General features: G+C 41.6%; 1 protein-coding gene and 1 long non-coding RNA gene across 2 annotated transcripts in view; both read right to left on the bottom strand.

Annotated features, from left to right (window-relative positions):
- The window catches only part of LOC107973442 (uncharacterized), a 1,262,479-nt gene that overhangs the window by 1,165,928 nt on the left and 79,995 nt on the right, over positions 1 to 16,556 (bottom strand). The window lies entirely within an intron of this gene.
- Positions 15,939 to 16,417, bottom strand: LOC129143113 (small ribosomal subunit protein eS12-like). The gene has a single exon (XM_063789124.1). The coding sequence runs from the start codon at positions 16,376 to 16,378 to the stop codon at positions 15,980 to 15,982; it is 399 nt and encodes a 132-aa protein (XP_063645194.1). The 5' UTR covers positions 16,379 to 16,417; the 3' UTR covers positions 15,939 to 15,979.

The following is a 16,556-nucleotide window of genomic DNA, read 5'->3' as shown; positions in this document are numbered from 1 at the left end:
CTAGCAGAGGAAGAAACATTTCATTCTGATTGGAAGGAATCAAAAATGAGGTAGAATTTAGGCTGAGCCTTAAAATGAACAATCTCCAGGCTGAGAGGATGGCATGACTCAGGTAATAAAAAGATTGGAAGTGGTAGTCTGGCCGGGTCCATGAAGAGAACTTTGGGAGACAGCCTTGGAAAAGAGTGTTGGAGCCACATATAAGAGTCCGGTTGTGACTTGGGAACAAAACTCTAACAGCCACAAAATTGGGCGCCTAGGAAAAGAAGTAGATCCCCTTTCTTTTCTTTCTCTCTCCAAGTTTATAAAGCATTTACCTCTCTTAAACCATATAACATGTCATTTTATTAAGTCATTTAAATATGTGTAAGATGACTGTCAGGCCCAAACTATTTTAATGCTACAGAAGTTAAAATAAGGTGAAAAAAATGTGTTATAGAATAAAGCATGTGTATATTTGAGTTCTGTCTTAGGTTACTTTAATTTCTGGATAACAGAGACTCCCTTAAGGGGAGTCTGCATTAGCAATCCATGTGCATCCCCTGGTATACCATTTTGCTTCAGAAAAGGAATTGAGCTCAGTATAGAAAGTATTTACATGATGGCGTCTAAAGAGAGGGTCTGCTAAGAGTTCCCCAAATGTCAGCACCGTCCTATTGGTAATCCATGGTCATTCAAAGCATTTTAAGAGGAACAGAAGAAAAGGCCTTGTTTCAGTAATTGAAAGAAGGCCAATGTGGCTGGTGCAGAGCAGCAAGAGAGAGTGTGAGATGAGTCAGGGTTATGGACCCAAACATATCATAAAGGGTTCTAAAGGCCACAGAGAGAACAAAGAATAAAGAAGTCTGAATCTTGTACAAAATACAATAAGAAGCCATTGGTGAGTGTTAAGAAGGGTGATATGATGTCATTTATCCTTTATTTTGCCTGCTGTTTGGAGAAAGAATTGGAGTGGGACACAAACGGAAGCTGAGAAAATAGTTAAAAGACCATTAAAATAGTCCACAGGAGAAAAGTTGATTTTTCAAACTGAAGGTGATAGTTGTAGAAATGGAAATAAGCTAACATATTGGGGATGTATGTTAAAGACAAAACAGATTAACTGGATGTTAAATGCAAGGAAAAGAACAGAGTGACTCCCAGGTTTTTATCTTAAGAAACTCAGAAGAAATGGTGCTATTTTCCAAGTAAGAGGCCAGAGACCAGGAGAACAGTTTAGGGAGAGGGAAAAGCAGAGGATAAAGAGTTCTGTGTAGGGCCCTTTACATTTAAGATGCCTGTTTGACATCCAAGTCAGGTAGGCAGTCTGACATCAAGTAGACAGTTTGATTTATGAGCCTGCAGGCTCAAGGGAAGGTCAATGGAGATTTACACTTGTGAGTCATCTGCATATAGATGGTATTGAAATTATGGGACTAAATGAAATCTACCAGGGAGATGGCATACATAAGAGCCAGGAAGGTGCCTAGGAGGTCAAGCAAGGAAGACAGACCCAGTAAAGAGACTGAAAGGGAGCATCAAGGAGATTGGAAGTGGGGAATGAAACATGACAAGCTGGTGTCGTAGAAGCCAAGAAAATAAAGTATCTGCTTTGAAATTAGCATAGATAATTTACAAGGTTTTCTGAGTTGCTTAGAGCCTTGAGCCAAAAATTTCTATCTCACTATTCCTCATAGAAAGAAAAATATCAGGGTTGTTGAGACAATCTGCCTCCCAAATGCATAGCTGTAGTCTCTTGTGGAGTTAATGAGCATGTTAATAGCCCTGCTTCCTCCTATCACTGGAATAGTTCATGTCTTTGGGGCACTGACTAGAGAATTTTCTTCATAGTCAAAGAACAACACGTTCAAGACAGAAGTTCAAATCAGCTATGCCTTTAAGAGAATAAATTTATCTTTACAGATATATTACACATATTAGAATATTAAGCTATGGCTTACCACCAGACAGGTCACAGATGATGAATGTGAGATGGTTTGCTTGCTATTAAATGGGTTGCCTTCGAGAATGTATTCTAAGTGAAATATTGTTAATGGCTATCGCCTTGTCTATGGAAATAGTTTGACCTGCTGGAGATGTTACCTAATTCAATACCCCATGATCACTGACTTGTCTTTTGGTAAGGCTGTCAAAAATAAGAACATTTAACAATCAAATAATATGTGAAGAAAATTCCTTAGTCATCCAAATAACCTCATTTCTTACATTAACTGTGGCTTATAATAAGACAGTTATTTTAGTAATATAAAGATTCTAGATTAGCCACGGTGAGATATATCCAATTCTGTACCAACTTTAACAGACCCCAATCACAATACTTGAGAGTTTTTCAAATTATAGCTTGAAATGTCAGAGTTGGACACCTTCAGAGATCATTTGCTTGTTTTCATTGATATGGTTATATTTGAAGGGATACATATACTTTTTAGTTGCTTGAGTAACATGGAAGAAATAAAATTTTCTCATCACACACACAAATCTTAAGAGGTCCATCAAAGTACATAAGTTGTACCTAAAAGCATGTACATTGGTGTATCCAGAATATTTCCACCCTCAAGTGGAGAAAAATTTCCCCATCCACGAAAATATATGTGAATAAGCTTCCTCATAAATTTACATACAATTTCAGGAGGGTCTCAGATCCTTTGAAAACTACGTGCACCCTCACAGCATCAGTTTCCAAGCTAAGCACTCTGGGTTTAGACTATTTTCTCCTATGATAAAATATGATGCACCATGTGTGCCTTCTCCTTATTCCAAAAGAGTTTTGGAATAAGGAGAAGGCACACAGAAATCAGAAATTTCAGTTTCCAAAAGTATGGATTTAAGGAATGCTGGTGGTGGTGGTGGTGTTTCTAGGAAAATGAGCATGCTTCCGTGAGAATTAAAGTAAATTTCCCGCAAGGTATGGAGTTGGAAACTCTGGGCTCTGTCTCGGGTCCTGAAACCTTGGTCCAAGGTCACGAGGAGCTGTCCAAGGTCCCAATGTCTTAGACCAGTGCTTCTCCAAGAATGGTTTACAGATAACCTGCATTAAAATCAACTGAGGGCGTCCATTACACTGCAGATTCCTGAGCCATCCAAGAGCCATTGAATCAGAGACTTTGAAGGTAGGTCCCACAAATCTGCATTTTAACGAGTGCCTCATGAGATTCTTCTGTCTGACACTAAGATAATGTCTACCAAATGTTGGTACCACTTTGTTAATGGCTGGAAACCATTTAATCCCATTTAAATTCACTGATCATTATAAATGCACCTGCTACCTTTAATATCATCTATATTAACAATCATAATGAGTTGCTATGTTCCTGTAGAAGACACTCACCAACTGTCTTCCAGATGGTTTCTGTCACAATTTAGCATCAAACAAACACATAAATCCAAGCCCCATCAAATCTCAAGAAAAGCAAACTCTTTTGGAAATCAGCTTCCTTGATCTTTTAGCAAATCTTTCCTCCTCATCCACTTTAATAATGAAAATAATTACAATTACATGTAACCAATATTTACTGATTATTCACTCCATGCCTTCCATCAAACCCATCATAACAATAGTAGTAAATGCAATAAAAAACAATTAACAAGTACTTACTATATGCCCAGAAATGTTCAAAGTTCTTTATGTGATTGCATCATTTAATCTTTATAATACTGTACTTATGATACCAAGAAAGACAGGAAAATGTGTATTCTATATTACTTAAGCTATTGGTGCCACTTATAGGCTTTGTCATATAAATATTATGCTAAAGTTAATTCCCTAGTGTTCTTTTTTAAAGTATGAAAATGGGAAAGAAGTGAGTGCCCATTATTGATCGCCTGCTGTATTTCTGGCACTTTAACATGTTTTCTTCATTAAAACATCACCAACTATTTATGAATAGATTTTATTATCCCCATTTTAACAGTTTCAAGACTGATGTCATAAACTGCACATATTTAAAATGTGCAATTTAATAAGTTTAGATATATGTATATACCTGGGAAGCCATATTGCAATCAAGGTAATGAACATATCTATCAGCTCCCAAAGTTTTCCTCTCTCTCTTTGTAATCCTTCCTCCTGCCCCTCCACTTGCTCGTCCCCAGGCAACCACTGACCTGCTTTCTGACACTACAGATAAGTTTGCATTTTCTAGAACTTTATATAAACATAATCTCGGTACGTAATCTTTTTGTCTTGCATCTTATATCCAACATGATTATTTTAAGATTCATCTGCATTATTGTATTTATCAAAAGTTCACTCCTTTTTACTACTGTTATTCCAATTGTCCCCATTCTATAGATAAGCAAACTGTGAAAAAAAATCAACTAGTTCTAAGATCACATAGCAAAGGACCAGATTCAAATTTAAATCTGCCCAACACAAAAGCCCCATATTTTCCCACTAAAAATTATGCCTGTCTTCATTTTTAACTGAGAAATAACTCTACATATATCTTCAGAATGGAAGAATGTGGCCTCCAAAGTAACCAGGCTATAGTAACCACACCAAAATTATTGCTGGATGATTAATTGGAGAGGGTGTCAGCTGTCCTACCCACTTACCTCCACAATATGTGCTCAGCAGTACCACCCTTAAACTTTGGGCTTCAATTACAAGGTCATTCATCCAAAGAAGAACCCTGGAATCCTGGGGCTGCCAAGATACATGAGACCACTGTACACAGGGCCTAAGCTCTAGCTAGAGTCCTCTCCTATAGGCCAGAAGAGAAGGAAGTGGGTGGGGCAGATGATGGGAGGTGGTCAAACGTATGGTACAGCAGGGAGGCATCCAAAGAACCATGAAGGTCCTCACTGAACTGGGTCACTTGTGTGACTTGAAGGATAGACTTTTAATTAAGGACAGAATAGAAGATAAGAACTACAAAATGGAAAAGAAAGGAAAGGTAGACTAACCCTTGCCAAACTCCCAAACTGTTAATTTGGTGATCTTAGGCACTCATCACTCTTGAAATATAAAAACAGATTAGATTTCTCCATGATTCTCGCAACATACGTTTGAGGAGGAATTATTTGTGATACTATGAATAACAACAATAACTAGCAGTTATAGAGTACTTATTATGCACTACACACAAGAATCATATTCTATTTTCATTTTACTACAAAGAAATCAGCTCTCAGAAAATATAAGTGACTTGTCCAAGATCACACAGCCAGAGAGTGAATTCGTTTTAGCCGGAATTCAAGTCTCCAAGTCTGTCCAGTAATCTTCCCATGACTCAGAAACACTCCAGACTTCCCTGCTCCCAACCAATCACCCAACCACCGCTACACACTTCACCATCATTGGTCCCAACCCAGGCTCACCCTAGAGTATATGCTGACTTATGTCCTTTGATTTCAAACCCCTGAAACCCCTGTCTTCATCAGTACATGTCCTTCTATGTACACTGCCCTCAGAATACTGTTGAACACTACAGCCAACTTAAAAGATACTCTAATAAACCAATTCTACTCCAATAAGTTAATCATTATAATGTTATGCTTTCGTCAGGTGCCAATGGGGCTTAAGAAAACAGTGCCTAAAAGAATAATGTAAACCGTGGGCAAGAGTGTGATATAGAGATTTTCCAAGTCCTATGTTCATACGTGTGAGTGTCATAGGTTTACAGACTAACTCCAGACAAAGCAAGCCACTATTCCTCTTTCTGAAGGGCCAACTCAGGCTGAAGTAGCCTATTGCCTGGGGGAGGAAGAAGGGAAATAATAATCATTATTTCCTTCTTTATAAATATTCATAAATGATATGAATAATAGGGGCCAACATTTATTGATTGCTTTGTATTGGGTATTTTATCAGTACCACAATTAAACCACAATTCCATGAAGTAGGTGTTATTGTTAGTCTCATTTCCAGATGAGGAAACTGAGACAGGGAGGCTATGTAATCTCACCATGCTAGTGCTATGCAGGCTTGGGACTCAACAGGTATTCTTTCAAACGGCAAAATTCTCATTCTTTTTGTTTTTTTCTTTTTTTTTTTTTTTTTGAGACAAGGTCTCACTCTGTCACCCAGGCTATAGTGCTGTGGTGCAATCTCATCTCACTGCAGCCTCGACCTCCCAGGCTCAAGTGATCCTCCCACCTCAGCTTCCCAAGTAGCTGGGACTACAGGCGCACATCACACGTCTAGATAATTTTATTTTTTGTAGAGAGAGGGTCACACTATGTTTCCCAGGCTGCTCTCAAACTCTTGGACTCAAGCAATCCTCCTGCCTCAGCCTCACAAAATGCTGAGATTATAGGTGTGAGTCACGACACTGACCCAGAATGCTCATTCTTAACCAGTGCACTGATCCCCACCAGTTATTGCTTATCGTGTACCTATTATGTGCATGGCACTGTGCGAACCTTAAACATATTAATTTCATTGAAACCTCATGGCAAGCCTTGGAGATAGGTATTATCATTATCCCCATCTGACATATGAGGCTCAGGAAAGAAAGGAAACTGAGTTAATGTGGAGCTGGAACCGACGACAGGCATTCTGACTAAGAGCTCTCTTATTCAGCACGACTGATTCCTACTCAAGTTTAGGTATTTCTCTTTCTACTTCATTTAGGTTAAAAGGCTTTCCTCTCCAGGAGCCTGGCAAGCCAAGCCCGCCCTCTGCGGGGCAACAGCGCGAGGCATTACCCCTACAGACCACTTGGCGGCGCCGTCCGTCCTGAGTTGGAGAGAACGGTGGGCAAGCAGGGCTCCTTCCCCACGCCGCGCAGTTCTTCTCCGGGCCCGCCCCCTTCCAGCAACAGCCAATCAGAAACTCGCTGACAGCGCTAGGCTCGCCACGGTAATGGCCGTGGATGATAATTGGCTAAGTCTCTTAAGGGACGTCTGGTTTCCGGGGACGCAGTGATAAGCGCAGAACGGGAGGTCTCTGAAGCAAGATGGGGCTGCAGACATCATCTTTACCTGAATAAGCCCCAACGCTGGGAGTGTCAGCCCGATCCTCCTACGGTGGAAAAGGCGGCAGCCAATTGCTACAGTCCCTTTAGGCTTTTCTCTCCCGCCAATCCTCACTCTGCCCTACGGGAGGGTTCTTGGCCGCTTCAGCTCGGTTTGCTGCTTACCAACCCCGCGGCCCAAGGGGAGCAGGGCTCCCTGGCCCGATGCCCCCGGGGTATGCGGAAGGGCCCAGCCGGGACAGCAGCCGCTGCATTTCTTTGGCTTGCGCTGCAGTCCGGATGGAGCTCGGTTCTGACCCAGAACATGAGATCGGGTTCTCATTAATTCAGCCCAGGGCCTTGCACACGCGCCCCGCCCCTGCTTGAAGTGGCTCACCTCGGACTTTGAGGATCTCACACGAAGTGCTTCGCTTTTCCCTGCAGGGATGGTACTCTCTGAGCGCCCTTGGAACTTTGTAGATAGCCGCATTGCAGCACTTCTCCATTGTTTTATTTCACGCATATTGGACTCAGGGTAGAGACCATATCTTAAACGTCTTTGCTTTGAGCAAGGTATTTAAACTCTCTGTGCAGCATTTTTCTCAACTGTAAAGTGGGGATAGTAGTACCTCTTGCATAAAGTTGTGCGCACTAATACATGTAAAGCGCTTAGAAGAGGGTCTTGCACACAGCAGATGATCAGAAAATGTTAGCCACTTGTTATTCCTACAATGCCTAGCACAAACACATCATAAATACTCTACAGTGTTTAGAATCAGTTTCATGTATTTGTTCTTGGAGGTTTAAATCTCAGCTTTGTCAGAACTGCTCCAAGAAGGAAACGGTAAATATATATACACATGGCTGTAAATGTGTCCAAGTGCTTCAACATGCAGTGGCAGTTGAGAACAGCAGGGAGCCTGGGTTCAAGTTCTGACTGCAGCTGAACAGCCGAATGACCAATAGAAAATTAACTAAAACTTAACTCCTCAGCTGTGGAATGGAGATGATCATAATAATATCTACTTCGTCGGGTTGTGGTGCTTGCATTCTTATCCCACTTTCACTTTGGGAGCTAGGACAAGAATGTAATGACACAGTATAGTATTTCTAACTTATATGTGTCTCCCACTTTAACTTTTGCAAAGCACATTCATATATTATCTCATTTAATACTCACAGCAACCCTGTGAAGCTCAGAGCACTTCCTGGTTGGAATCCTACAGCATGTCCATGGTGAGCTGCAGCTCGGTTTCTTTGAGTGCAATTTCAATGTCAGTGCCATTGCTCTGCATCAGGACTGAACCAGTGACCACCTGGGTCTCAGATAAGCAGAAGGATTTGCATCCTAGATTTTCAAGCCAGTTGTTCTATTTTTTTTATTTCTGATTACAGCAGAAAGACGTAATTACATTATCTTTTAAAATGTGAACAAAACAAAGTGCAAGGTCTGGTCGACCTTCACACACACTCCCCAGAGGCAGCCACTGTCATCCATTGAGTGTGGCATCTTCCTAACCTCCTGGGTATGGTTTCATGCATGTACCTGTGGCGGGGAGAAAGCTAGGTTTTTTTGTTGTTGTTCTTTTGCATAAACATGATTGTATTTTAAAATTTATTCTACAACTTGTTTTCTTCAGTTAACAGTACATCTCAAAGATCTTTTTATGTCTGTATCCTTATTTCTTTTTAACTATTGCAGTCTTTTATACCTGAACTCATTTAACCATTCTCTTGTTGTTAATTCTAATTTTTAAAGCCAAGTTTTTTTGAATCCCCCTCAAGTCCCAATTTTGTTGTAGCTGGTTAGATTCTGAACAGCCTCTGGGCCTAAAGATTCAAGTCACCAGGAAATGAAATCCTTATGGTCAAGAGTTCCACCTGGCTCCATATTCTTCCCATACTACAAGCCCAAAGCCCTGGCAAGCTATGAAACTGGAGTCCCTCCTCCCAAGAGGAAAGAGTGGGAAAGAGGATGCCCACATAGGGCCAAAATGGGCTGATGACGACTTTACTCCTCAGAACATTGCTCAGAGCTGAGGACATCTCTGTAACTTTAAAAGCCTCATAATTCCCTCCAAGAATCTGCATGGCTGAGATCCCTTCTGAAGAGGTGAAGCTGGTGAAACTTTCTCTTCCTTGAGGCCCTGGTGACCCTCATGACTCAGTCCTTCCCCAGGCCCACCCCTCACTTCCAACACCCACAAGTATCTCCCAGGGTTGAAACCTCTACTTCAGAACGCAGACTTGGAATTGAATTGCAGGGAAATGGTGGGCACATCCTGTGGGTACTTGTGAAACACATGGACCTCAGATCCTCAGATAACCCTAAAAGAAATGATGTGGGCTGGCCACGGACTGGTCTAGGGACAGTGTCACTTCAGGCAAAATGAGAGGTAGAGAATCAGGGTAAAAATCAGCAGATTACAGGCACAATTCCACAAGGGAATGTGCTGACTTCGTGACCCTTAACTCCATGCCCTTTCTACCCAGCTCCAAAAGGAATTCACTTGCCTTTTCTCCAGCTACAACTAAAGATTCTGTGGAAGGAGAAATAGATAAAAGTCTCATCCCATGAATTTCAGACACATCTCTGGCGCACCCAGCATTTTGTACATTAGCCAAAAAGCACATATTCCCAGTTGAATACAATCACACCCATATAACACAAATGGAGTCATGTTCACAATCAGGACACCAAACTGAATCTATGTTGAAGATGTTCTGTATTCTAACACCCAACAGAATAATGCACTGGAGCCATACCGGACAAACAACTTACAAAAGTGGATCTCAGACTGGAAAATACATTTGAAAAAAATGCAATCTCACTAGTCATAAAAAAACATACAAAATTTTAAACCGGGATTTTATTTTTCACCTATAAAATTGTCATGTTACAAATTATAATATGCATTTCTTTTTTTTTTAAGAGGAAGTTTCGCTCTTGTTGCCCAGGCTGGAGTATGAATATGGCTTATGACATACTTAAGAATGACAAAAATTGCTCTGTCCTCTGTTGCTGGTGGTGGAATAAATTAGTTAAAGCCTTTTGGAAAAATAATTTGGCAATATGTATCCAAATCTCCTTAACCCAGCAATTTAATTTCTGAAAATCTAGTTAAATGAATAATTTCAAAGATTTTTGCATCAAGAAAACCTGGAAGCCAATATCCAACTTCAATATTCAAAAATAGGAAAATGGTTAAATGAATATCGGCACTGTAAAGATATGTAATAACATGGAAAATGTGTATGATGGGGCATTGAATAAAGAAAATAAGATTCAAAAGAAACAGTTTGATATTATTACAACTACATTAAAACCCGTATTGTATACACACACAAACCCACACACAAATGATTTCGTTTACTCCTTTCAACAATCAGTGAGGAAACTGAGACACAGGAGGGTTCAGGAACTGGCAGCTGGCCACATAGCGAGTGGTAGAGCCAAGTTTTATGCCCATGTTCTTCCCAAAATACCACAAAAGCAACCACTAACTGTGAACAATTCTTGTTGAACTTGCAATCTGAAAGCTCCTATTTACATGTTTTAAGCCCATGATTAGATTTTATAACTCAAGTAATGCTACTCCATGAGATCTCAAAGAGCACTTTTATCTCATCCAACTAGTCCTGCTCCAGGAAGAAGCCTCCAGAAGTCAACTCAGGCTTCAGAAGCAAACAGAAGAATCTGGTGTGTTGCTGACCGAACTCCCAGGGAATCTACCCACCTTTGGGCAGAAGGCCCTTGCAAAATTACTTTGTAGGCCAACTTCAGTGATTTACACACAACCTGTGATGGTTAATACTGACTATCAACTTGATTTGATTGAAGGATGCAAAGTATTGATCCTGGGTGTGTCTGTGAGGGTGATGCCAAAGAAGATGAACATTTGAGTCAGTGGACTGGGGGAAGACAGACCCAACCTTAATCTGGTGGGCACAATCTAATCAGCTGCCAATGAATATAAAGCAGGCATAAAAATGAAGAGGTGAGGCTGGCCTAACCTCCCAGCCTTCATCCTTCTCCCACGCTGGATGCTTCCTGCCCTCAAACATTGGACTCCCAGCTCTTCAGTTTTGAGACTCGGACTCCCAAGTCTCTCCTTGCTCCTCAAGCTTGCAGACAGCCTATTGTGGGACCTTGTTATCATATAAGTTAATACTTAATAAATGCACTCACACTCTAGATAGATAGATAGATAGATAGATAGATAGATAGATAGATAGATAGAGATTAGATATAGATATCTCCATCCATCCATCCGTCCTATTAGTTCTGTCCCTCTAAGGAACCCTGACTAATACACAATGCATTTCAGCTCTCCCTGGCCTAACTTTATTTGTTACAATCCATTTCAAGAACTTTTTAACACTAGGGGCTTAAAAGGGGGAGAGAGGATTTGCCAAATGCAAATCAAAAAGGAAAAAGAAATCTCACAAGTCATTGAGATACACAAACACCCCACACAACTGTTCTTGCCCTGATCCTCCATGTCCCTACTTCTTCCACAAGACAGAAGGCTCCATGCCCTGCACTCTTCCCCTTGGAATGGTTGGAGATGCTCCTGGAACACAGCTCAGCTATGGGGAGCCCCATCTCGTCTTTTCTGGAAGAAGCTGAAAAACAGGACTTTGTCTGATGATATCAACTCAGTGCTATTCCTTGAAGCTGTCAGCAGGTCTTAGCCTTTATAAAGTGCTCTCTCTCTCTCTCTCTCTCTGTCTCTCTGTCACCTTGATGATCCTGTACATGGACAGAAACAGTCTTACATAGGCACAGGTTATTATCTGCTCACTTCACTCCCAGTGGTCTTTCTTCCTTGGTAATAACAGAACCCTGACTTTTAGACAGGAACATTGCCTTTTGGAATAAGACTACACTTCCCAGCTTCTTCCCAGCTAGCTTACTGGCCAATTAGATGTAAGAAAAAACAGGGAGGCACAGTAAAGGGAGCCCCGGCCCCCCTTTCCCTTTGCCCCTTCCTACCTCCAATTTTCTGGGAATGAGATCACCTTCACCAAAGATGGCAGTCACAAACTAGGATGGCAGGGCAGAAATGTAAAAGGACACCGAGTCTTGACAAACAGGGACCTTGAACTGCCTACATGCGGACTTCTTTGATGTGAGAAAATCAAACCCTTATGTGTATAAGTCACTGTCATTTTATGCTGTTATATACAGTCTGGTCTAATTCCTAAATGACTAGCCTCTCTTTCCCAAGGCTTAAAAGTATCTTAACTTACATAAAAAGACACATTTATAAATTAGAACATTCTTATAACTGGGCCAGGTTCACCAGCATACAATTAACATTGCACTCATGAAACATTTTGGACCAAAACATACACTTTATCTAAACCACACATTGGCATAGCCTTGGCATTCTATTTTCATGCTGAAAGAAAACATTCTGCCAAAGAGATCTTTTTTTTTTTTTTTCCTATCACCCAGGCTGGAGTGCAGTGAGGTGATCTCGGCTCACTGTAACCTCTGCCTCCTGGGCTCAAGCGATTCTACCACCTCAGCCTCCCAAGTAGTTGAGACAACAGGCACATGCCACCACACCCAGCTAATTTTTGTATTTTTAGTAGAGACAAGACTTCACCACGTTGGCCAGGCTGGTCTCAAACTCCTGAGCTCAAGCAATCTGCCCGCCTCAGCCTCCCAAACTGCTGGGATTACAGGCATGAGTCACCGCACCCAGCCCCAGAGAAGATCCTTAACACACAGGCAAACACCTGTACATTTTTGTTGGTGGTCATTGTTCAATCCAAGCTCCAAACTGAACTCTAAGTAACAGCTTCTTTGGAACCTAATCCAGATATGTTAGAGGTCTTTGAAAAGTGGTCAAATGTTCACAGCTGAATTCTGGTTGAAAGCCTTCTACACTTCCAATCTGTTTCTCCTTAGGAGAAACTCCAGCTGGCCCCTCTCTTAGCAAGTTCTCATTCTTCTTTAAGACTTTTAGAGAAATGTCCTCCAGTGTGGTCAGAAGTAGCTGGACCCTAGTGGTGGCCTCTGCATAGCCACCCTGAGAGTCAACCTGCCAGGACCTCTCTCTGTTCCCCTGCCACAGGGCTGCCTTCCAGTCCCTCTGGGAGTCCTCCTCCTCCTCACTGGGCCAGTTCCATGTCCCTTATGGTGTGGGGAATTGGAGAGGGGGTGGACATAAATAACTTACTTTTATAATAACTAAATATGTTAAAATATGTTATAGGAAAAGAAAAATGTTAAGGAGTACCCTCTTTTGGAAATGTTTGTTAGTAGCTAACATTTATCAAATACTATGTTCTGGGCACGGTATTAAATGCCTATTTAAATACTGTCACCATGTTTGAGATCTAAAACAGGCTTAGAGAGGCGAAGTAGCTCTACCTGATGTGACACATCTACTCAATGACAGCAAGGATTTAATTCCAGGTCTACCCAATTCCAAAGCCCGATCCTGTTTTGTTTTGTTGTTTTGTTTGTTTTGTTTGAGACAGGGTCTCACTCTGTCACCTAGGCTGGAGTGCAGTGTCATGATCACGGCTCACTGCAGCATCAAAGTCCTGAGGAATTCTCTGACCTCAGCCTCCCAAGTAGCTGGGACTACAGGCATGAGCCACCACACCCAGCTAATTTTTGTATTTGTTGTAGAGATGGTGTTTCAGCATGTTGCCCAGGCTGGTCTTGAACTCCTGAGCTCAAGCAATCTGCCTGCCTTGGCCTCCCAAAGTGCTGGGATTACAGGCATGAGCCACTGTACCCGGCTAAGCCACTGCACCCGGCACCTGATCGTTTAATGCTTAGGCAGCACTGCAGTTTGAAAATGCTGCCAATGTTCTAATGCCACTAGAACACACATTCTCAGCAAGGGCGATATTGCCCTCAAGAGAGCAAAAGCTAGTTCTTGGTGGCCAATTGAAAAAAAAAAAAAGTATTTACTCCTTCTAGGTATAAAGGACAGATATACATATAGTGCCCAATGGATTTGCAGTTTACTCGTAGTATCAAATTTCCATGAGAGGAGGGGGCAATTAGGGAAAAAAATCTAAAAAGGCTCCTTACAGGGACAATCATCAACAATGAAAACAAGGTTGAGCAACAGTGTGTTAGGACATTTTGGCAAAGAGCATGTTTACTGAAAGCAAGCACTGTCTTACACAACTCCCAGGGTTTTCTCAGGGCACAGAAGACAGCGTCAACACCTGAGCTTCGTTCACTGAAAGCTTTTAGTCATTATGCCATGTGATGCTCCCAAGAACCCCCTCATGAAATCACTAAGGAAGATATTTACTCTCCACTTTTAACAGATGAGGAAATTGAACTTTAGAGATGGTAACCACTACCTAGATTTAGTACCAAATAAAACTACCCTTTAAGAATAAAAAGTGATATAAAGAAATTTGTAAACAAAGCAAAACAGTTTGTTATAAACAGATCTTCAGTAAGAGAACTCAGAAGTCTGAGATGTACGAAAGAATGAAAGAAAGAAAGCAAAGTGGTTAACATGTGAACAAATCTATATGAATGTTGGTATATAAAACAATAGTTGTAATGTCTACTGTAGGGGCTTCCAGACATAAGACGCAACTAAAACACTGGGCAATAATGGCATATAAGTCAATGGGGAGTGGTTAGAGTTTAAGCATACTCAGGTCATTGAATTGGTCAGGAGAAGGGTAAAGATATTAACTTGAGAAATTAAGCTAAATATACATGTTAAATTTCCAGGTTAAAAAAAATAGAAGACATCGAGAATTAACTGCCACATCAGAAGAATGAAAAGTGGAAGGAGGCTGGGTGCAGTGGCTCATACCTGCAATTCCAGCACTTTGGGAGGCTGAGGTGGGTGGATCACCTGAGGTCAGGGGTTCAAAACCAGCCTGGCCAACATGGTGAAACCCCATGTCTACTAAAAATACAAAAATTAGCTGGGAAAGGTGGCTCACGCCTATAATCCCAGCTACTCAGGAGGCTGAGGCAGGAGAATCGCTTGAAACGGGGAGGCAAAAGTTGCAGTGAGCTGAGATAGCACCACTGCACTCTAGCCTGGGTGACAGAGTGAGACTGTCTCAAAAATAAAATAATGTATAAATATAAATGGAAGGAGCAAATCCTATACTTCTCATGACAAATGTTATGAATCATTGAAAAATTATCAAATTGAGTCTTTAAATTCACTTAAAATCATCCTTCAATATAGTTGAATGTTGCTTAAAATCAATTGCATGGGTGTAAAATTTTTTATACTAAAAATAAGAAAATATTTTTCTTTATGGCTTAAAAATTGCCTATAGCTTACATAGTGTTTCCTCAGGGGTGGTCCATAACTCCAGCCTCCTGAGATGCTATACTCCAAGGGAAAGCATCCGTGATCCAGCCATCTGAGGGATGCTGCACGACACAGCCTCACCTGTAGACTCACAAAGCTGTATGGCCCTAAGACTTATACTTAGTAAAGAAACCTGCCTGCCTTGATTAACCCTAGTGTTTTCCAACCATTTTTTCCCCAATGAGGGTACTTCTCATAGTTTTCCTTCATTCATTGCTTACCCACCATCTTCTTCCTCTCCAGTCTAGCTTTGGAAGGTTGTAAGTAGTTGAGACTGAAGAGATATTTCTGAGATAGTCTCCTGGCTCCCTGGGATAAAGCGCATGGATTAAAGTACACCAGAATAGTCACTTTCTTTCCCTATGTGGGCCTCAGTTTCCCCAGTGGTCCAAGGAAGGAGTAGATGGCATGGCTTCTGAACCCCTTCTAATCTCTAATTATACATCTGTAAAATGAAGGGATGGAAGATGATGCCTGACTTTTCTTCCAGCTCCTACATTCTTTGATCTCGGGAATCATCTCACTTCACTCTCTCTCAGAGAAGGCAACTGTAGCTCAGAGAGATGAAGTGACTTGCCCAAGGCTACGCAGCAGGGCCTAGACCTGCCGGGCCCCTGAGTCCTACCTAGCTCAGCATTCATGTGTTTTTACATGTGTGCTGTGTGTGTATATGTGAGCACATATATGTGAACACATGACAAGGTGGCATATTCTAAAGATTCTTTGTGTGTGTGTGTGAGTCAAAGATTTATTTTGTCATTTCTTGCATTTGAAGTACTCTTCAACGACATCCTTGGCCTGGGACTCCGTGCCATAGACCTTAACTACTACACAACTGCGACCAACCACTTTACGGGGTTTCCCCTCTCTGTCAGTTTTACAGAGGCCTACCCATTCCCCTAGTTTCTTGTTGTCATCAACCTTAATTAGGTCGATTTGGTGTTCAGCACAAAGGGCCTCCACCAGCTTGACATCCATAGGCTCATCACAGTTGGATGCAAGCACACAAAGGTGGGCTTGGCGCTTGTCTAAGGCTTTGGCAGCTTTGCAAATTCCACATGCTAGGCCATCATGGATGAGGGTGGTCTTCAGCACCTCTTGTAAAGCAGTATTAACGTCCATTACACCTCCAACAGCAATGGGTTCCTCGGCCATGGCAGTGGGTTATGGGTGAAGCCCAATCTTGAACACACCAAAGCCTCTGCATCCGCACAACTTGGCGGTGGCAGGGGAAGAGCATATTCTAAAGATTCTTGTTAAGCTCACACATTTCCTAAGGCATCCATGCAGGTCAGGGGTGCTGTGTATCCAAGTCCTGGATGTGAAGCAGGAG

This window comes from Pan troglodytes, chromosome 12, assembly GCF_028858775.2.
Source record: "Pan troglodytes isolate AG18354 chromosome 12, NHGRI_mPanTro3-v2.0_pri, whole genome shotgun sequence".
NCBI classification, from domain to species: domain Eukaryota; kingdom Metazoa; phylum Chordata; class Mammalia; order Primates; family Hominidae; genus Pan; species Pan troglodytes.
The sequence above is the reverse complement of the archived record's forward strand: the minus strand, read 5'-3'. Positions and strand labels throughout refer to the sequence as shown.

Bases quoted from the DNA above. Each gene is read 5' to 3' on its own strand.
- LOC129143113 (XM_063789124.1), bottom strand. From the start codon at position 16,378: ATGGCCGAGGAACCCATTGCTGTTGGAGGTGTAATGGACGTTAATACT.